Source organism: Narcine bancroftii, chromosome 6 (assembly GCF_036971445.1).
Source record: "Narcine bancroftii isolate sNarBan1 chromosome 6, sNarBan1.hap1, whole genome shotgun sequence".
In the NCBI taxonomy this organism is placed as follows: Eukaryota; Metazoa; Chordata; class Chondrichthyes; order Torpediniformes; family Narcinidae; genus Narcine; species Narcine bancroftii.
Window position 1 is genome coordinate 207513972 of NC_091474.1, and position 23869 is coordinate 207537840.

The 23869-nt window shown below is 36.1% G+C and overlaps 1 protein-coding gene across 5 annotated transcripts in view; it reads left to right on the forward strand.

The window, feature by feature from the left end:
• The window catches only part of rngtt (RNA guanylyltransferase and 5'-phosphatase), a 429772-nt gene that overhangs the window by 199034 nt on the left and 206869 nt on the right, over positions 1-23869 (forward strand). For all 5 annotated transcript variants that reach the window (XM_069887348.1, XM_069887351.1, XM_069887349.1 and 2 more), the window contains exon 11: positions 9600-9764. In XM_069887348.1, coding sequence (XP_069743449.1) covers positions 9600-9764 — 165 coding nt within the window. The remainder of the gene's footprint in view (positions 1-9599; positions 9765-23869) is intronic.

Sequence of the window (23869 nt, forward strand, 5' to 3'; positions counted from 1 at the left end):
CCCGATGTCACTGGGGCATTACGAGAGTCCCCAAGCGCGGGCTTTTGAGCTGTGTGCTGAGGTTGGGAGGAAATCCCCAACGGCGCCATTTTGGCCGGCTGCCCCACCGCATGCCTGACAAGCGGGGCTGGTTCGCCTGCCTGTTGCTTGTAAGAATTTTAATTATATTGCAATTTTATTATGGAATGCCACATTTGGGAATTCTTTGGTGAAGAGGGGAGTGGGGCTTGGAATTCATTAGTTTTACAATTCAAATAAAATCTAATCAAGTGAGTGAATTAATAATAGAATTTCGATTATGTGTCCATCTGACTTGATATTGGTATCAGTGAAGCATTATTCTGAGGCATGGATTTGAAATGTAATTAATGGGAATATGCAAAATAGTTGCATTTTAATCGTTACAGCTCCTTTTAAATTGCACATTTGCCTTTCAAGGAGATGACTTTTCTCAAATTGTAAAATTGGAAATTTTTGAGTACATCTGGCTTTAGAGTGCAATTAGTCATTTATTGCTGTCATTACATATGTAATTTAAAAAAAATTATCCTCAAAAGTTCACTTCTTGATGAACTAATTAAAGAAAAACTGAACTAGCATACTTAAAAGGTGCCTTCTATATCTCAATAGAGATTTAGTGTTTTGACATTTAAAAAGTAATTCTGATGCTTCCTTCTGTAAGTTGAGTCATTGAATGAATTTCGGCCAAGCCCCATTTTAAAAACCAAGCATTTTTATTCTGTTCATTTTCTCAGGATGCCGAAGATGCTTTATTTTGAAGTGTTATCAATATAGGAAGTGTAGCAAGGTTTACAAATGACAGAATGATTGTAGACATACTTTGGTTGAAAATAAATATTGGACATGATACCTGAAAGTTGTGATGGTTGATGTTATATTCTGTATTATATATAGATGTGTTTTATAGGAGATAAATTGTGGCAGGTTTTTTTAGTTTAGGTCACATACAAACACTTCTAAACAGATCTCATTTAAAATGCCAGAGCTCTGCTCAAACCAGACAGTCCAGGCTCTGAGTACCTTTGCTCAAACTTTGAAGAATGCCTATAGGGACTTCACAAGTAGGTGTTAATTGGACATGCTGTGGAGAAATGGATTATTGTTTTGGAATGCAACAGATGAACAAACTCAGAAGATTGGGTCCGGAGCCGCAGTCTGAGTGCAGTTGGCTGTTGTAAGAGGGTCATGTTCTTTTCTCTGAGTGAGTGAGAGAAAGAGAGAGAGAATTCAGTTCTACAGTCAGCAGCAGCAGCTGGGACTGGAACAGGACAAGCTGGCAAGCTTGTGGAAAAACCCCATTTTAAAGTCTTAGCTCAGCCTGGTCAAAGTCTTTGTGGTCCATACAAAAGGAGATGACTGACTGTGTAATGTTTCACTTGAAATAAGGGAAACAGAAAAGGAACTCTGTGGTGACCTGAAAGAAAGAGGTTATCACCTGGAAGACCCTGATGGGGAAAGTTTCTTCAGCAAGACACTGAAGTGGCTGATTGGAAGGGATCAGTTGTGGGTGTCCAACAAGCAACAAATCTCTCTCTGAAAACTGACGAGAACCTTCCTGAGCGGTAACCATTTACCTTTCAAGCACCAAAGTCTAGTGAACTTTATAAATGTTAAATTCTGTGCACAGTTTAAGAATTGCCTGATACTGGTGAACTTGAAGGAGTGATATGTGATTGGACTCTGAATCAGAGAACTTTCCTGAACAGAAACACATTACATACATGTGCGCTTAGAATTAGAAGGGGGTTAATAGTAATAACTTAAAGTTTAATTCTGTTTTCATGTTTAAAGATAATTAAAATAAACTTTTGTTTAAGTAACATTTGTATTGGTGAATTTATATTGCTGCTGGGTTTTGGGGTCCTCCAGGCATAACAAAGTATACACCTTAATTTTTTTTTGAAAAAGGGCATCTGATCAGTAAATGGAATTTTCCTTCAACTGGACTTGAATTCTGAATTTTGGATTTCATAGCATTGCTTCCTGCCTGGTTGGAAGGCATGACAGTTGTGTATGATTAATGTGGAACGGGTACAATAAAGAGAAACTCTTAAAGTTAGATTTGAAATCCAAAAGAGACTTTTTGACCAATCAGATAAATTCAGCTCGGTGTAAAATGGTTTGTATTAATCATCTTGATAGACCCTGGAGCTCAAAACATGGCAGTACAGTGAAGGATCTTGAGGCACCTTCCAGATTAAAATATTGGACAGTAAAGATAAATTCCTGACAGTAGCAGATGCTAGTAATGTTAAATACAAAAATTCTTCCATCAGTGTTTAAAACTGGAGGTAAACAAAAAAAAAGTCTGTAGATTCTGGGGTCCAAAGTGTTGGAGAAACTCATCGGATCATGCAGTAACCATGGAAAGTAAAAGGCAGTCATCATTTTGGGCCTGTCCTGAAAATTAGGCAGGTACCCAAATAAGAAGTTTGGGCATGTTTTATTTGGGGAGGGGGAGGTGGTGGGGAGAGATCGAGAGGAGTAAGAGGCCAGTAGCTGATAGTGGATATAGGTGGTAGAGGAAAAAAAGAAAAGAGCTGAGAGACAATAGGGGGCTGGGGAGAAGGCTGTGAAAGATAGCTCTCTGATAGAAGGAAAAGAAGTAATTCCTGAGTCAGAAGTAGCAGAATTATTTAAGTTAACAATTTAAATATTGTCTGCTTTGAACATGTCAGAAACCAGTTGCTAACTACCAATTTTAGAAATTTGATATACATTTTATGCTTTTCCCCTGTCTGCCTCACATTTACAGATAAATAGTTGACCTATTTTATGCAAAATACATTGTTCTCCCTGAAGGATGCTTGCATTTTGGTTGTGATATGGCTCTTGTTTCACACTCAGCTAGCTTCAGCGTCAACACTGTTAGGAGAGAGCACCAAATGTGATGCAGGCCCTGGAGATTCATGTCTGCGTCTGATTTCTTTCCTGTAAATAGAGGCATCTTGAGTTCCATTGTGTGAATGCAAGCATTTACAGATTGTAGATGTCAGTTCAGGAGAAATCAATGAATCAAAAAGATGAGGCATAGGAAGTGGTCACTTGGACAATTGTATTCCTGGCAGACAACAAGGATAAATTCCACAATTTAGATCAATCCACTTTGGACCTCTTGGTCTATATAGAATTGTACATTATATCACAATTAGCACTCATCCATGTGTGTTTAACGGTAAGGAGTTCTCCCCGTGTCCACGTGGGTTTTTTCTGGAAGCTCTGGTTTCCTCCAACCTTTCGAAAACTACTGGGGGTTGTAGGTTAATGGGTGTAAATTGGGCGGCACAGTCTCATGGGCCGAAATGGCCTGTTACCCTGCTGTATGTCTAAATTAAAATTAAAGGTTACAATACCCTTTAAGGGAGTTAGTTCCAGGTCCAACCATTGTTTGAATTATTATTTTTTCCTTTTCAAGGTTCCATTATTGTTATGTACACAAAATATACACGATTCCCTTTGTATGGTAAAGCACACAAAGGGGTGCCACTAGTCCAACACCCCTATCAGAAAAGAAAGAGAAGGAAAAGAGACACTGGTTAGAGACATTGAATGTCCTTGGATCACACCATCTCCTTTGGCATCTCCTCCTGGGCTCCCATAACCTCAATAGTCATCTGGGCTGGGAAACATGGACGCTGCCATCTTGGACATGGACCTCCATGGTTTCTCTGTTTTAAAGAAGACACTGCTTGTCCCATTCTGTAGGTGGTTTGATTCAATGTGACGATTGGGCAGTAGGACCCGAGGAGGAGCGCTGGCCACCAATGGATTTACAAATCTCAATTAAATCTCTTCCTTCACCTTTGTTTTAAAGTTAACAATTCCAGCTTAGTCAGACTTTATTCTCAAAGTTGAGATTCTGCCCATCTCTGGTGTGCTATTGCATAATGTTACACACTAACAATCCTCTTAATTTTTGTTTGGGACTAGAGAGACTTTGTTAGCACTAACAAAGGAACAGCAATGGCAAACTTTCACCAGACAATGGTAAATTCAAAATAATAGTTTTTGTTAAACTATAATAACGTGACATTTCTTACTTACCTCTAACTTAAACTCTAAATTTAATCCCACTTTGTGCAAATGTATGTGTGTATGTTAAAGCCCCAAACTCTTAAAAAGTTAATTTTTAAAATTATAGCATCATTTCGGACTTACTTGAAGGTCTTAAATTTTCCGTTCAGAAATAATTATTAAGCGCTTTTAAACATTATATCTTCAGATCTCTTTAAACTTACAATTCTTTCAATGAGCTGTCTTTCAGAAATATTCTTCAAACAGGAGTGACCATCTTTCTGGCCACTTATGTTGTATCTCCTGTGACTAGGATAATGCAAGTCCTGTCTTTCAGGGAGGTCAAATTTTCTTCTACTTTAGTTTTCTTCTTAAGAGTCATGGAGTTTTCTTCTATGACGAGGAAGAAAGCTCAATGACTTTTAAGAAGAAAATTTTCAAAAGAGCAGTCGGAAAAGTGGTTTGCCTTTTGAAATCCACTTATTTTCTGTATTATTAGGAGTAACACATAACAGCACCTATTCTGGTTACTGTAATCCAACCCTGTCTTTCACAAGGTTCCAACTCCTGTGTGTATGTCACATAGGATCTTGACTTCTGAAAACTGATCCAAAAATGTTTGAATTTGATAATATATTTCTCCAAATCATGTGACATTATATCATCAACAAGTTCAGTCCCAGTTCTTGGAAACCACATGGCCATTGACTGGAATCCCTTAACAATTTTAGTTTCATTTCTGCAAAACTTTTTGTCTGACTTCATCTCTGTTCAAGAGGCTTAATTGCTGGGGCATGACTTGATGCATAGGTTGGAGACATGGAAATAAGCCTCACCCAGCAGAATTAATTAAAAACCGACTGAAAAGAGTTTTCTTGAAATTTTAATAGGTTACAAAAGCTTTAAAATTTATCTACAAAGCAATACATTTATGCCTTCTAGGAAAGGAAAACTTCAAATGACTAAGAAGACAGTTGCTAAAGAGGTCAGTATACCAGAAGTCAGGCCTACTTTGATGATGGAGCCTCAAGCTCAAGTTCTTCCTCCCTTGAGATTGACTCATGCTGCGACGGCATGGATCCATATGACCCCAGCACCATCCCTCTGGGGAGCTAGAGAAGATGCCGCTGGAATCCAGAAGATGATGATTGAACTCCAGCTTCCACAGGAACAACTGCGCATTCACGAGAGTTCGCACATGCGCACAACAGAACAAGCTGTTTCCCTATGGGGAACAGCTGAACTGATCAAAACTGTTGTCAGTACCATTGCCAATCAGACACAGCCATTGATTCAACTGGATGTTGAGTCTGGAAGTGATTCAAATGGACAAAGGGATGAAGATCCAGACAAAGAGGAGGAAAAAGGATATGAAGCATTGGAAGGAGCAGGAACAGTACATGAAAAGGATGAAGCCCAACTGATAACAAGTATTGAAACTATACATTTTAGGTATCCTGAAGCCAGAACTCAAGGTATGGAAACACAAGAGCAAACTTCTATATGAATCAATCAAATGCATTTAATATATAAACATATTGACCTGCAATTTATATCTGTCAGAAGTGATGTTAAAACACAATTTGAATATGTTAAGGGTGAAATGAAAAATATTAAAGAAGAAATGACAAAATATATGAAACCGATTGATAAAGGTTATGTTCAGAAAATTGAAGATGATATTCAAGAGTATTGTTATGAAGTGGAACAATGCAAAGATACATTTAATAAAATTGAAGATTCTGTTACTGCATGGGAAGTACAAAGGAAACAACTTTTACAAAAGGTGTATTGGAAAACCATAGCCGCCGCAAAAATGTGAAGATTGTTGGGTTGGTTGAAGATTTTGAAGGCTCTAATCCTGTACAATTCTTTCAAAAATGGATTCCAGAAGTTCTGAGCCTGATAACTTTGAACGGACTTGAATTGGATAGAGCAATTTCAGGGACAAGCCTCACGCTTTGTTTTGATTAGATATTTACATAATCAAGACAAAGAAACAATATTGAGAGTGGCTGTTTAAAATTCCCGAAAATGCCAAGGCCCATTAACAGTGGCAAATAATAGTATTTTTCTATGCGGATTGAACTATATCAGTAGTGAAGAGAAGAAAGGAGTTTAACCCTGCTAAATCCGTTTTGTGGAAAAAAAGGATATAAATTTTCCTTTTGATATCCAGCCACACTTAAAGTGTTTTAGGGGGAAAACCAATCACGGTTCTTTGCAAACAAAGAATCTTTGAAATTTGCGAATTTTCTTCCAAATATTAAACAGGATCAACAAATGGATATGTAGAGTTTGGCTACCCAGAAGGTTTTGGCAGATTAATCTGAGACAATGCAAATCACAGGATAAGTGTTGATGCAGTAAGGATTGGTTGAGATTGTTGATGAACAAGTGAATAAAGACCTTGAAAAAACTCTCTATACCTGTAAGTGAACTGGTTAATAAAAGTAATAGATATTCTGACTGTGAGGGGTGGATTTTTTTTATCCTCTCGTACTGCAACCATGTGCCACCTTGTGGTCAGGACCATTTCCTGCACAATTGAGGGAGGTAATTTTTTCTTTTAGAGTTTTTTTCAGCTTTTTTTCTGTTTTTCTTTTCTCTTTGTCTTCTATAGTTGGTTGAAGATGTCAAATGTAATTGAAGTTTTTATGAAGTCGGGAGTCCTGTGGAAAGGGCGGAGAGAGTTCCTTAATTTTTGAATTTAAGAAAAGGTGGCTAGTAAGGTATTAAATTTTGTGTTTTAATATAAAAGGGCTTAATAATATAATTAAGAGAAAAAAAGGTTTTTATCTTATATTAAAAAGGAAAATTGATATCACTTTTTTGCAGGAGACATGGCTAACAGAGAAAGAACATCAGAAATTAAAAAGGGATTTGGTAGGACAAGTGGTAGCTTCATCATTTAATTCTAAAGCAAGAGGAGTTGCTATTTTGATTAATAAAATTTTACCAGGATGGGGATTAAGAAAATAGAAGATTGTTTTGAAAATGGCAGATTTATTATATTTGAATGAATGAAAAATAAATTTAATGTTTCAAATAACACCTTTTTTGTTATTACCAAGTTGAGACTTTCTTGGTTAATAAATTATGTCCTAGTTTGATATTACCTAGACATAATGAATTAGAACTATTGATTTGTAATGGTAGCGTGAATAAGTTTATTTCTGTGATGTATAAATTACTCCAAAAGGAAGCTCCTAAATTAAGAATGCATAAATTGAGATTAAGATGGGAAGTTGATTTAAATAGACAAACAGATGAAAATGATTGGATGCAGTTATGTAAAGAAACTATGATAAAAATTATTAATGTTAGATATGGATTGGTTCAATATATTTTTTTGCAACAATTATATTTAACTCCTCAAAATTTAAAAAAAAAATGAACCCTAGATTATCAGATTTATGTTTTAGATGTGGTCAGGAAGTTGGATATATTTTGCATTCTACTTGGTTAAATAATAAGGATTAAACTTCCACAGGATCCAATGTTATTTTTTTGGGTAATATTTAAGTGGTGAGACCTAAATTGAGGTTAACCGCGCATCAAATTGAATTTTTATGAGTTTCTTTAGCTGTTTATAGAAAGCGCATAGCCATTACTTGGAAATCAGATATAGATTTAGGGGTGGAGAGGTAGCATGCTGAATTTCGTAGCTGTATCCCACCTGAGAGGATAAATTATAATTTACATAATAAATAACATTTTTTGGTAAATATAGCACTCATAATTGCAATATGTGGGTTTGAAAATTTAATGGACTCTCTGAAGACCTTGCCTATTGGTAATCCCAGGCTCTATTATTAATGTTAAGATTTTATGATGTATATTTTGTTTCCTTGATATTCTTTGGTCTCTTTTTTTCCTCTCTTTTCTTCTTTTTTATATCTTCTTTCAGTATATTCTGAAGGGCAGGGAGGGGGGAAATATATGTAGTCCACATGTATAATTTTTGAAGTTTTATTGAAAATGTGTTCATTGATGTGGTTTTAAAATTCTTAAATAAAATATATTAAAAAAAGCTTAATTGCTTTTAAGAATCACAACCACACCTGGTCCTTGAGTTTAAATTAAGAACATTTCTGTTCCATTGTGGCTCTGCTTTCCCGATGTGTCGACTCTGAGAATAAGCACTCTTCTCTGTACAGTGGTTCTCTGTCAATGTACTGTGACCTGTGTGTGTAACCCTGCAACCAACCCACAAGTAACCTAAGACATATAAGAATTATAGCTTATAATTCTTATAAGCTTATTAATATTAACACGGATCCATTATAATAAAAAGTGTTTTGAACAGTTCTAGCTCAAATCATACCATCCATTTTAAAATATGAGGTGCCCTCAGGATTGAGGTAGCGATAACCAATTTTCTTTTCATAAGCAGTTTAAAACTTGCATATATAAGCAATGTATAAAAGGTAGTAGAGCATGGATTACTTGCTCCAAAAAAATCATGTTTGTTCATATCTATTATTTATATACAGTTATTACAAAGTTGGAAACAGCATCCAGATCATTTGTCTGTAGTTGCAATTCTTTGCCATAGTAACCTTTATAATACGAGCAATTTTTGCTGTGACGAGATCAGAATCATAGCAGCATAGAACGAGAATAATTTAGTCTGCACTATTGAAGCACCACTTTTATTCTTGTACATAGTGTAAATATTTATTTATCTTTTATAATTTCTTTCTTTCTGTATGGAGGTAATTTAATGCACACTTATTTTTCCCCTGAAATTACCTGGTGGCAGCAAGTGAAAATATAAATGCATTTGTACATTGAACTTGTGTGCATGACAAAAACTCGTTCTCTCTATCATTGACCTTTTGCCTAATGAATCTGTGCCAGCTACTAGTAGAGAACAGTAATCCCGTCACTCTTTTTTTTTTTTTTTTTTTTTTTTTTTTTTTTTTTTTAAATCCCGTCACTCTTATTGCCTATAGTTACCCATAGCTATTTTTGATTATGGAATGAAACAGGAAGGATACAACTTCATTAAATTTGTAATCTTGCTGATAGTATTTTAAAAGCCTTATTAATAATTTTGCACACTTCTATGCTGGCAAGTATTTCCTGTTTGAAACTTGGAAAGTGAAGACATCCATAAAATTATGTAATAATCCAGCTCTAGCTGGAGGTATGGTAATCCTGGAGGCCTGACCCCCATCTTATTATTTGAATATGTTATTTCAGAGATTCAAGTATTGCAAAGGCTGATATGCTGCAGATGAGTATTTTTGCTTTTGACTTTGTGCAATAGAACCAAAGAAAGAATGAAGAAAGTATCTAAGGCAGGTAAAATGGGTTTGAGATACTGATTTTTATTGATTGAATTGAATTGTGGAACTAACTTAAAGACTTGAATTGACCATTCTGTTCCTATATTTCAATTTTGTTTAAAAAATATCTAAAAATAAAGACTGGAAAAGGTCATTGACCATGAAAACTTATTTTCCCCCTTTCCACAGATGCTGTGTGACCAAAGTAGAATTTTTGATTTAAAAAAAATGCATATCTGCTATGTACTAATTATCATTGTTTCCTTTAAGGGAAAGCCAGTTGGTGACTGCGACTTTAATGTTCGATTGAGTTGTATAGAGAAGGAGATAATACAGCCACGGCATGAGAAAATGAAGACTGGCCAGATTGACAAAACCAGGGAGCCTTTCAGTGTCCGCAACAAGCCATTCTTTGATATCCATGCTGCAAGAAAGGTGAATAATTAAAAAAAAAACAATATTTTGATGATTCTGTAGAAATGTAAATATGAACAGTAGAATGACCTTCATATCGTACTGCAATATTGAGGTACTTGATGTCCATATGCAGAAACTAATTTTTTTGGGGTCCAACAATGATCCAGTTTTAATCTATTACATTATCCATGACCATTTCAACAGTTTCTTACACAAGATAATTATTGTTGTTTCCTCTCGGTGGCTAATTGTCAGTGTGGCTACTTCTCTCCTAGTGGGGACTGAATAAATATTGTAATATTTATTTTGCTACTTTATAATATGAAGCATTAAATATAGAAGATATTTCATAAATTCACAATGACATTTGAAATTGTTCCATAAGCAACTGCATTGTGGTTGGATATTCCATTCCATTTATGCCATGAAGTATATTTTCAACGAGAAGGGTAACATTTTAAATAAAGGTTTGTTTTGGTCCCATTGATGCCACCTTGCCATGCTAACAAGTATTTCCTAGACTTGAGACAAGTGAGTTTACAAAATAATCTGGATCTGGAGGAGACTGCTGACATTAAGACAGCAAACATTTATTGATTAAAAAAGAATGCCTCAAAACTGGCTGAAGGAGTACTAAGTATTGGAACTGGGATGTGGGGGTTGCCGAAGGCACTAAGAGTTTCTTGACCACGTCGTAGGTTTGGATCTGGAGCTCGGGTTACTAGTGGTTTGGACTAGACTCTGTGTAGCAGCTGCGTAAGACCTGGAAGTGAATCTACGGACTCTTGTTAACTCGGTGGGGGAGGGGGGGGGACGCCACTCTCTTTTGCTTCTCTTTCTCTGACTACAAGAGGCACTTCAGGCAATTTCTGCTGATGGTGAATCTGTCTGCCTTACAGCAGGTAAGAACAATTTCACGTAATATGACACTGTTTTATTACAATAACAATAACTTGAATCTTGAATCTTGGTAATTCTGCCTTGCTCACAGGATAAAGAATCTTAGGGTTATATGTGATGTCATGTATGTACTCTGACAATAAATCTGAATCTATTATGGAGATGACACAAATCATGAGCAAAGACATAGACTCGAAAGAGTGATTTTTGTTTTTAAAGGTAAAAAGAGATTTGGAGAGGAAATGCTAGAGTTTAGACCTCAGAGATTGAAGATATTGTTATAAACAGGGATTCGAGTAAGTTTGGAAATGATCAAGAGATCAGAATTGGAGGAGCCCAGAGAAAAGAGAACGCATGAGACTATGGAGGGTTTAAAATACATTTAGTGAATTTAAAATTGGTGAATTTGAACTGAACTTGTGCAAGTCAAAGAGATTTTGGGAAAATTAGAGCATTATGTTTGAATTGTATTCACTAGTGAATTACACTGACGTTAACATTGCAGCTAACTTCAGACTTCTGATCTGTTTTTAGATGAGGTACCTACTCTGGCAAGATATATGCTAAGCAAAATAAATGTTGGGTGAAGCTCTAAAATTCTTAAAAAAGTAAATTTGCATGTCAAAATAAAACCTGGCATGACAATATTTCAAAGTCCATGTCTCAGGTCATACAGCTTGCCCTCAGTAATGTATTTGAAGAGGATCCAGAATCCACTAGCTCCATTTAACCACTCAATGCAGATAGAGTCAAGGTAATAAATAAATAGAACATTGAGACAATTGAGATGCAGAGCTTTGAAGTAATTAAAGTTTGTGTAGGTTGAGCATTAAAGAATGATGAAATTATTAAATCTATTGGAAATTATAATCTAAAATTGGGTTGTTGTCAGCATCTTACACTGAGGGATTCAATCCTTTTGTAACAAGTTCTCCAAGAATAATAGTTTCAGACCAATGCTAGTGATTATACTTGTGTCTGAGTGTTTCTTTTATCTAAAATGTTTTTGTACTCAAAACCTGACATCCAAATAGTATTGATTTACATTCATTTTAAGTTGCTTTATGATCAGTACTTTTTAAATTGAAAACATCTATTTTAAGTAGATTTTAAGCAGAAAGTGTTTTTTTTTAGTGATGAGGTTAATATCAGTTCAAGATCTTCATTTGATGCAATAGACAAATATTTAATGCTGCTTATTATAATGGATGTATCTGAGTGAGAAAAGTAGTGCAAGTCTGATTGCCAAGGTTAAATGTGAAGATTTTGGGGAAAGATGTGAATGGATAAATATGTAAACAGTATTAATTCTTTAACTTAATTTCTGTGAAAGCCCCTTTTTAATCAAATAGTGCAGTTTAGAAATGATCAATTAATATAAACTATTTTTGAGAGCTTGCTGGCATAAATGTATATAAAAGTATAACATTTTACTTGTCTAATTTAATAGTGAAATATCAATTCCAAATAACAATCAAATTTAAATTCTGAATCAGAAATATTTTACTGTTTAGAAATGTGAGTTGAAATTATTTACTAATCTTGTCTATTACTTTTCTTACTAGACTACAAAATTAACTCTGCTATGGCGTTTCCTATAAAATTATTAGTAATAAAGCTTTCAAAAATTTGACAGATTGCATGTTTTCCGATTGGGGAAAAAATGGACAAAGTTGGCCTAGTTATTTTCCTGTGAAAAATATTGTTACATAAAAATTAGTCAAAACCAATTCAATATATTGAGTTATTGGTTTTACTCTGTTTCATTGGGACTGAAAACTGCCTTAATGCTAATTTTTTACTTTCTTGTATTTTATCATTGAGCTTTATTTGTCGTTGTACTCCTTTTGCTTGGAGGAAATTTGTACACATTTATTTCTTCCACCATATGGATAAATAACACCTTTAAAAATATACAAACCTGACTCACCCAGTTCAATCTCTACAAATAACTTGTGACAGGATATCCATACATTTAGCTGAACAGTAATTTCATTCCGTATCTAGCATCAGCTTACTTGTAGAGGTCATTCCTCTGAGTCAGGGAATTGGTAGTTCAAATTTCATTTGAGTCTTTGAAGTGGGTTAAATGCAGATGCTCTATTTGCAGATGAGGCTAAAGTGAAATTTGCAGAAATGGCAGATGGAATGTTTTATTTAACCAATTGCAGGCATTGGTGTCAGGGAAGAAGAAGAAGATTATTGGCAAAAGACTGTTGGTGTGTTTGGAAGGTAGAATTTGTGGTTGCAATATTGGGATGATGGGAGATGATCAGGTATTAGGCCCAGCATTATTGTGGAAGCTATTGAAGGTCTTCCTTAGGAAGAAGATTAGGGATGGAGGTATGAACTTGGGGTAGTTGCTTGTCATAGGCGGAACACTATTAGTTAAACTGAGGAATTAAAGGTGGATCCCAAGTAGAGGAGTATAGGTGGCTTGGACATGCTGGCATCGCGTGAGTACACTTTTTACCTAGCAGCAAAGGTGACCAGCTCTTTTGGCATGTGCCAGGTTCAGTGGTTATCGTCAATGCCATTGATGGGCTTTATTTGTAGTTGAATTTTGAATGAATGGCATCAAAATGAGTATGTTTTGCAATTTGTGAATTGGTAATAAGGACAAATATAAAAATTCCAGAGTATTATGAAGTATGATATTATAAAAATTATTATGTATAGTAGCTAAAATGTTTCATTAACTGTTTTATGTAATTCTGTGGTTTTGGAACATTAAAGTCCATGAAAATTGCAAGGCTGTTGTTAGCAAAAGTTGGGTGTATTGCTTGAATTGTGTGTTTTGGATCTTCTACAAAATTTGTGAAGTTTCAATTATACTCCCGAATGGAATTGTCAATTTTTCTCAGTGTGTGTCAATAATGAAAGAAATACTATTGAGGCAATAAAACTTAGAAATTTAGAAGCTAAACATTCTCTTTTTTTTGCCTCTGTGTATTTATTTTAAGGCAATTACTGTTGGAAACCTGTTACGTGATAATTCATTGTTTTGTCAACTACTTTTTAAAACAAAGTATGGGTAGAATCAATGATGCATGTAGATTCTTCTTGTTTTATGACTGAATGCTCCAGTAAATTGGGCTACTTAATTATTATAGAAACAATTATTATAGAAATAGGGGTGGCAGCGTTAGTGACCTGGGTTCCAATTCAGTGCTATCTGTAAGGAGTTTATGCCTTCCCTCTGTGTCTGCGACAGTTTCCTCTGGGTGCTCCGGTTTCCTTCCACTCTTCAAGACGTACATGGCTTTGTAGGCTAATTGGGTGGCAAGAGCTCGTGGGGTGGAAAGGCCTGTTACTATGCTCTGTCTAAATTTAAATTAATGTTATTTGCCAAAGCTAAAAATTATATAGTAATAATTTTCTATTAGTATAATGTTATATTTTTAAAACAAAGACCTTATTGACTTCAATGTGAAGTGTTAGTATTTTATTTCAATGTTGTACATGTTCCAGCATGGTGTCCAGACTACATTGCTTATTCACATAGGTAAGTATTGGATTAAAGTTTCTTGTCAGAGTCTCCAAAGCAAGCTAATGATATGTCACTTGTGATATGGTTGAAAAATGAACATTCTCTCAGGAATCTTTGAAGAGTTAAGAAAGCCTATGAAATAAGAATCAGAAATCCTTCATGCATTTGGTTTGTTGGCCTCTTTGCTACTTGGTGTAGATCTACTTTGATGGAAGCCAACAGCATAGGGATATTAATGTATCCACAAAGAGCCAGAATTTAACAAATACAACAAATCTGCAGATGGTGTGATTAAGTTTATAGCAAACAATCCAGTTTGCGCACCTTTCCAGGATTTACCTACAATGAGAGAGATGTGGTGGCGTTGGTTGGATCAGTTCCTATTTATTGACTTGCAAGTAGGCGATGTAGTCTCTTAAGTTTTACATCATGGCTGATGTAATTTTGGTCCCAGCTTCACTTTTCTGCCTGTTTCCTTGAATCTTTGGCTGCCCCATCGACTAAAAAATAGTTTTGTCCTTGAATATCTTCAGTGATTTGGCATTTATAGCTCTTTTACATTAAGAATTTCAAAGATTAACGATGCTCTAAGAGAAGAGATGCATTCTCACAACTTCTTATCTCCTTTTCTTTATTGCAATCTTTTAGCATCTATCGATGCTTCACATTTTTTAAACTCCATCGATTGTAGTCTGTAGTCCCAAACTGCTCATCCTTGCTTATGCAACTCATTCATCCCAGGATTCAACCATGTGAATTGCCTCCAAAATAGTGAACCTTGGTTAAGGAGACTAAAATTGTAACTGTATGCCAATTAAGATCTCTCCAGCTGCTTGGGCAGCTTCAGCAAAATTTCCCCACTATTGCACCATTAAGTAAGGGTTTAAATTTATTTTCCTAACTACTTTACCTGCATTCAAGCTGGATGTGTTTCATATACAACAGCACTAGATTCCTTTGTCTTGCAGCTGTCTATAGCATCCTCATTTAAGTAACTTTAGTTTTCTCTTCTTTCTGTCAAAGTGGGGAAATTTTCCCAAATGATACCTCATCTGCTAATTAGTTCATGGCTTAACTCTGTGTCACATGTCCTTTTGCAGTCTCATTTTATCCCCTTCACAACTTGGCTTCCTACCATCTTTGTATTGTCATCAAATATGATTGTATTTTCTCTGAACTTGGGTAGTAATAAAATGTTGACTGATATTATTCGCAGTATTTAAAAGAGTAAAGTGATATTATAGTTTCCTTGATTCAATATTGTCCTTGAGCTTTGCAATTTGTTACTTAATGTTGAATGCTTCAGGAACCATTGTTGAATTTGTTCATGAGATTATTATAAAGGGAAGGTTGAGAACCACTGCTCTAGACCTGAAATATTTTGCTTGAGAAAAATTGTCATTGGCCCATTTCCTTTGGAATTAAACTCTGCACATAATGGGTCAATTAGGTACAATTAAATGAGTGGTTTTCAAACTTTTCTTTCCACAAACATACCACTTTAAGTAGTTCCTTACTAATCACAAAGCATTTATGGTTGAGTGGTATGTGAGTTTGGTGTGGGGTGGCGGGGGGGACGGGGGGGGGAACACTGCCCTGACCTGGAAAGATATCACAGTATCACGGGTTCACGTGCTCCGCACGGCATTGTTGAGATATCTTTACCAGAAGGATTGCAGCACTTCAAGTTGATCACCAGCTTCTCAACTGCTATAAAGGTAAAGAAATAAACACTGATGCTAGCATCCCAAAATTTATTCCACAAAAGCTATTTCAATAATAACCAAGTTAGTTTTTAAGTTCATGATGTTGCATTGGGATAACAACATATGCAACATGCAACAAAGTCACTTCAATTATGAACATAGTTTTTAGTACCTTCACAAAAAGAAATTCATCCAGATTAATCTAATAATCAAAGATGTGACCCAAATGAAATATGGAAAAATGAGGAAGAGAATGATTTATTATGCGGCAATGCGCGACATCCACATGGATCCTCAACAGAATGTTACTATTTAATAAAAACTGATACCCATAACTGCAAGACAAGGCAGTGGCAAAGAGTCACCAAAGGGTAAACTGTACAGCAGAAATAAAGGTCAAACAAATGATGAAATAACAGTTGTACAATTAAACATTATGGCTGAAAAATATGAGGTAAGTGATCTAAAACAAACCCATGGCAAACTGCCTGTGTTTCTCAGTATATTGAGATTTTATTTGAAACAGCTGTTCATTTTGTGCATCAATGACTAGCATATGCTCTTAGTTTGAAGGTTAGCTGTGAGCATTCAGTACTGTTTGGAGAATTCAAATTCAGATCAGCAACAGGCCACATCACAGAAAACAGCTGTTATTAAAAAGAATGCATTCCAAATCCAGCAATGATTTGAATAATGTGTCCAGAGAGAACCTAAAGAGTAATACCTTCAAAAATATTCCGTGTGAAATATATTTACTACATCATAATTATGTTCAACTGAAGTTAGGACCGGAGAGTTATGTCAATATTCCCAGTACAATGCATAATATGAATATGAATTTCTATTTATCCACCTATTTCTTCATTCACTATCAATTTATTTATCTATGTATCTTTATTTATCAATCTATTTATTTAGCCATCTATTCATTTATTTAGTTATTTATCTGTCTGTTTATTTGTTTATTTATTATCTATTTAGTAATGCATGTGTGTGTGTGTGCGCGTGTATGGTGTGATTTTATGGACACATCATTCAAAGGGTTAGAACAGGTGGTTCCAATCAATTCTCACAACAAATGTCCTCCCAAGGAGAGAATTCTATGATAGTTTAATGCCATGTTATAGCCAATAAATAAAACTTATTGATTTAAATTTATATTTGTGTCTTCTTTGTGAAAAGAACGAAAAAAACCTCAAAACATTTAATTGGGCAGTGTTCAACAATAATGTCAACTTTTAATCTTAAAGATACAACCACACTTGCACCTGAAGCAATCATGAGATTATCCACTCTATTCTCTGAAATTTTAACTTGGACATGACACACAAAGCAACTTTAAAAATAAATGGAGGGTGGTGAAATACTGATTCACACTTCCTTTCCTGATTGTTAGTATTGATTTTAATTATATATGAGTCAATCGCAAGAAAAAAAATCAAATTGACATTCCATCTCTTCAGGGGATACTAAAGAGTGGCTGTTTATACACATTGCAAAGCAAAGAATATATAAAAATTAATGCTCTGGCTCAGAATTGAAGTGTTTGGGGTCATAATTTGGGTGGCATGGTTAATGTTGCAGTTAGTGTAATGTTCCAGCAACCTGGGCTTGAATCTGGTGCTGATTGCAAGGAGCTTGTATGTTATTCCCATGCCTGTGTGTATTTCCTCTGGATGCTGTGATTTTCACCCACTCTACAAAACACGGAATTTGCAGGTTAATTGGTGTATTTTGGCAGCATGGATTTGCGAGTCCTAAGGGACAGTTACTGCGCAGTAGGACTAAATTTTAAAAAATAAGTAAAGTTACCAAGTACAGTATTCTGTGCATGAACTCAGAACTAGCCACAGACTTGAGCATACTGTCATAAAATAAAATTTTCAGGATCTGATATATAATGAGACACACAGGTCCATATATAGGATGGCTGAGGACTTATTTTTAAGGTCCTATTATAGTTTTCAACACAGAAGGGAGCCATTTGGAGCAAAAGGTCTGAGCCAGTTATCATAATTCATGCAATTGGCGGTGTATTAAAAAAACAGCCTTAAAGACCCCCACCACCCAGGCCACACCCTCTTCACTCGACTACCATCGGGGAAAGGTACAGGAGCCTAAATATGAGTGCTCAATGGCACAAGGAGAGCTTCTTCCCCGCTGCCATCAGATTCCTGAATAATCAATGAACCAAAGACACTGCCTTACTTTTCGTACAGTAATTTTTTAATAGTAATGTTGTAAGATGGTTATAATATAAACATTTGCACTATTATGCTATTGTAAAAAACTGAATTTCATGACTTGTTCATGACAATAGATTCTGATTCAGAAGTCTTTTAGCTTTGTTCATCTCAATGATTTATCTTCCAATGTATTGCTCTCATGTGTGCATCTAACATACCCTTCTAGGTATACGTGATCCTCCCCTCTGCCACTGATTTCAAAAATGAATTCCCTCTAGGTAAGGAAAAATTGCAGAGTTCCTTACCAGCTTATCAGTAATAATCCTGTAAATGTCTCTGTTATAGTTTTCCCTAATACTTTAAAACCTACATAATTGCAAGAAATTTGAACTCTGGCTTGTCTTTGGAGAAAGCAGCTCAGAGATTTTCATGAGTTTTGCTGCTTAGTAGCTGGCTGTTGAACATTTCCTGCGTTTCTTCAGTGTGTTCGTATTTTTTTTCTAAAATAGTACACAAAATTCATGCACTTTACTCCAAATGTAATCCAACCATAATTCTGCCATATTTCACAAAACATTTTTGCCTCTATTCCATTTATTTAAAAATGCTGTTTATTTGACTGTTTACCAGAGTTGCTCCTTCCAGCTATATTTCGACATGCTCTCTTTTTTTTATATGTAGTTGGTTGCATTATATTTGGATACAGAACTTACCATTTGACTTGTTTGCATTAAAATTAATTTGCCATTTATGCATCTATTTTGCAAGATCATATGCTTGCTCAGTATCATCTTCCTCAGTATCAATTACAGTAAATTCTCCTTTATCCATTATTTATGCATCTGGAGTTCTCAAGCAACCAGCAAACATTTCTGAAAATGTTAAGCAAATTATCACTTTTTTTTCAACTATGTAAATTTGAATTTGGCGTACATGATCTCAATGCAATTTTGTTCACGCACTGTCCCTTTAACAGCCATCAATATTAGCAACCCACCTTCAATCCCTTGTTTACAAATGGTGAGCAGTTCCAATTATGTTTCATGAGCCCCTTGCACACTTGTAAATGATCCCAGGAATCAAACACCAATCGGCCTTTAAAGTGCCAAGTGTGAAAGCAAAATCTGCTCAATGTTGGCATCAGATTACATCATCTCACGCTGGGGATTGACGGCCTCGACTCGAGTACAATCCCTGGCATCTGCAGATGCCGGTGTTACAATCAGGCAAGTGTGAAATGGGTAATTGCATTGTGGGATTGAAATGACTCAAATTTTTGCGTGAGTACAGGAAGAAAAGATTAAAATTAAGGTATAAACATTGCCACGGGAAAGTCGCAGTGGGGGTGGGGAGAGAGGGGAAAAAATTAGCAATAAACAGCAATAGTGGACAATTTTTAAACTGCATGGAAAAATTGGTAGCGCTACAGCACATGATTTCTAAAGACTGTGAGTAAAAAGCAATGACATACCTAACTTCCCAGAATGCTGTGCATCAGAGAAACCCTTCTATGAATGCTCCATGCATGCAGCTGGGCATACAGCCCTTTCTCTGCTGCATAGAATTCTGGGAGGGCAGGTCTGCCATCACTTTTTCCCACAGTATTTATAAATTGTACGCGATAGTGTTACCAACTTTCCTATGCTGTTTAAATTGTACGCAATGGTCCAACCAACTTTTCCATACTGTTTAAATTGTATGCGATAGTGCTACCAACTTTCCCACGCTATATAAATTGTGCACTGTAATGCTACAAACTTTCTCACCCTGTTTAAAAATTGTCTGCTATTGCTATTTATTGCATGCACTTTCCCACGATCCCTTATAAAGGTTTATATAGGTCGGCACAACAACAACAGGCTGAAGGGCTCACACTGTGCTGTGCATAAAGCTTAATTATGTTATAATTAGGCATGATTAATTTTCTTCAAATATAAGATCATAATACATTGATCAGGATTGAGGACAGGTCCACCATCGCTCAATGCATCATGATGTCACCAGAAGAAGGTAGAGCAGTCCTAACCCCAGGGATGGCTCCTTGCAAGTGTCCCAGTTAGGAGTGGTCAAGTGTGAAAAGCAAAACCCCTTTCCTATCCCAGGAGACTGAACTGCCAATTTAGTGGGATGCAAGTGTGAAAGGAGCTATGAACTGTGTATGTTCCCCATCAATCCACTGTGTTGGATAATACATTCACATATGGCGAAGCTTAGCATTGCTAATTAGGGTCTATCTAGCTGCATTCAAAGAAGGCTCATCTACTGAGGTAGTATAGTCAGAGATCAGAAATAAGAAATGTGTAGTCACTCTAATATGTCTAATATAGGCCTTCGAATAGCCACTGGGATGTGGAAGACCCGATTACTCACAGTGGGAGACAATATTCACTGCAACATTCCTAGTGCAGATGTTGAGATGGGGCACAATTTGTCAAGTATATCCAGGAGAGTTTCTTGAAGCAGTATATCCCAACCAGGAAGGGAGCCAAGCCAGGTAATCAGAGTTTCAGTGAGAGAACATTTTGGGTATAGAGATCACTCTTCCTTAAGTTTCAAGATGATTATGGACTAGGATAAGCTTGGACTTTGTAAGAAAGTATGAAATTGACATGATTAAGCAGAGGCTAGGGATAGTAAACTGGGAACAACTGTTATTAGGCAAGCACGTAACCGGCATATGGGAGTTGTTTCAGGACCAACAAATTGGAATCCAGTACTGGTATGTTCCAATGCGAAGGAAGGGCAGGGATGGCAAATTAAGGGAACTTTAAATGATGAGAGAAGTGATGAATTGTGTCAAAAGGAAGGAGCAGATGCATGGTGAATCAATACTTGAATATGGAATGGGCTGCCTCATAGAAGGCCAAAAGGTAGTTGTAGAAGGATGTTTTTCAGGCTAAAGACCAGTGTCCAGTTGAATGAATGATGCCTGGAATGGGCTGCCAGAAGTCATGGTAGATGCAGATAAAACAAAATTTTGAATATTCACATAAATATGAAGGGGGTGGGTAGGTAAGGGAGGGGCATGGATATCTATCAAATGCAAACAGCAATATTTTGAGGTGGACATCATGTTCAGCTCGTGTATGTGCCCTGTTCCTGTGCTGCACTATTCCTTGCTCTAAAAGAGACTTGCCAGTTCTTTCCCAATAAACAAGGCTTCGTTTAAAAATGCTCAATAAAATCATGTAATGTAAAAAAAACTGATGGAGAAGCTCTGTGGGTTAGGCACTACCCATGTCAGGAAATGGACAGTCGACACTTTGACATTTTTAACTTGCTGAATTTTGTTTCCCTAAATTATTATCACTGGAAAGATGTTATCAAGCAGATTATGAATTGAAAAAAAATACAAACAATATTCTACTAGCCAAGTTTGTAGTTTATAGAAGCTGCCATATGGGTTAGTACAATTTTAAGTGATTAAGCCATGTGCATGAGAAAGAAAGCCACAAGTTTGTTTTGATTGAGTGCCTAAATTGTTCAAATATATTGGACCAGATTTTGCTGCAGCAGGACATCAAAAGGCACCTGCTGTTAAGCAATTAGATTTTTAAAATTTCTTAGTAAAGCTAATTGCAGAGGTTGCAAGTTAATGATGCATTTAAACCTGTGATATACTATGTATGTATGTATTTTAATGTTTGGTGCCACATTGAATGAATGTTGGGAATCAGTACATTTATTGGAATTAACTAGATAAATGCTTTGTTGAATAAAGTCACATAAATTCAGGTGCATTTGGGTTTGTGCTAGGTGGCTAATAATACAATAATGCCTGCTGATCATGTACATTTGCACAAAAGTAGATTGAGAATAGGATCCAACTAGTGGGGAATGGATAAGATCTGAAATGCATGTCAGGGTAGTTGTTGTGGAGGCACATTTAATTGTTGGGGTTGAAAGAGAGCTGGCTAGTTATACAGAGGAAAGTATATATAAACCATATAACAATTGCAGCACAGAAACAGGCCATTACAGCCCTTCTAATCCATGCCGAAACTCTTACACTCTCTTAGCCCCACTGACCTGCACTCTGCCCATAACCCTCCATACCTTTTCCATCTATATAGCTATCCAATTTTTTCTTAAAAGATAATATTGTACCTGCTTCCACTTCTTCCACTGGAAGCTCGTTCCACACAGACATCACTCTCTGAGTAAAGAAACCCCCCCTCCCCCCTTGTGTTACACGTAAACCAGTGGTTCTCAACCTTTTTCTTTCCACTCACATACCACTTTAAGTAATCCCTATGCTATTGGTGCTCTGAGATAAGTAAGGGATTGCTTAAGGTGGTATGTGAGTGGGAAGGGAAGGCTGAGAATCACTGCTCCAGACCCAATTGTTACTGAAATATTTTGCTTGGGAGAAAAATTGTCATTGACCCTTTTCCTTTGGAGTTATGAAACTGTGCACATAACAAGTCAATTATGTACGATTAAATCAGAGGTTTTCAAACTTTTTCTTTCCACCCACATTACCACCTTAAGCAATCCCTTACTAATCATAGAGCACCTATGGCATAAGGAATACTTAAAGTGGTATGTGAGTGGAAAGTAAAAGGTTGAGAACCACTAATCTATTTTTTGCCCCCTAACTTTCAGCTCACGTCCTCTAGTTTGAATCTCCCCTATCCTCAATGGAAAAAGTCTATCCACATCTACTCTATCTAGCCCCCTCAAAATTTTAAAAAGCTCTATCAAATTCCCGCTCAGCCTTCTACACTCCCAAGGAATAAAGACCTAAATTGTTTAACTTTTCTCAATATCTTAGGTGTTGAAACCCAGCAATCCTTCTGGTGAATCTTCTCTGTGCTCTTCTCTATTTTGTTCATATCCTTCATATAATTTGGTGGCCAGAATGGAACACAATATTCCAAATTTGCCTCACCAATGCCGTGTACAATTTTAGCATTACCTCCCAAATCTTATACTCTATGCTCTGATTTATAAAGGCCAGAATTCCAAAGGCCTTCTTCACTATCCTATCCACCTGATATTCCACCTTCAGTGAACTGTGTACCATTATTCTTAGATCTCTCTATTCAATTGCATTCTTTAACACCCCACCATTCACCATGTATGTCCTATTTTGATTAGTCCTACCAAAATGTAGTACCTCACATTTGTCAGCATTAAACTCCATTTGCCAACTTTCAGCCCTCTCTTCTAACTTGTGCAAATCTCTCTGCAAGCTTTGAAAACCTTCTTCATTATTCACAATGCCACCTATCTTAATATCTTCTGCATACTTACTATCCAATTTATCACCCCATCATCTAGATCATTAGTATATAAAAAAAACAACAATGGACCCAGTACAGAACCTTGAGGCACAACCCTAGTCACCGGTCTCCAACCTGACAAACAGTTATTCACCACCACTCTCTGACATCTCCCATTCAGCCACTGTTGAATCCATTTTACCATTTTAATATTTATGCCTGTGACAGTATATTATAGTTTATATATAAATATGTTTTTAAAAGAGATCGTGGGGGGGGGGGGGGTTTAGTGTAGGTCACAAACAAACAAACATTTCACAAAACAGATTTCATTTAAAATGTAAGAGTTTTGCTGAAAGTGAGACATTGAGGCTCCGAGAGTCTTTGCAAAAGCAATAAAAACTATTTTGGAAATGCTTCGCTAAGGAACTTCAAAACCAGGTGCAAAATGAAACAGTCCACACTCAGAGGCTGATAAGATATTTCAGACACTAGACACAAGAAGGTCATGTGGTTTTTCAAGCTGAGAGAGAGAAATGACTAAACTGATTTTCACTGAGTGAGAGAGAGAGAGAGAGAGAGAGATAGAACTCATTTGGAGTTCTGCAGTGGCTTT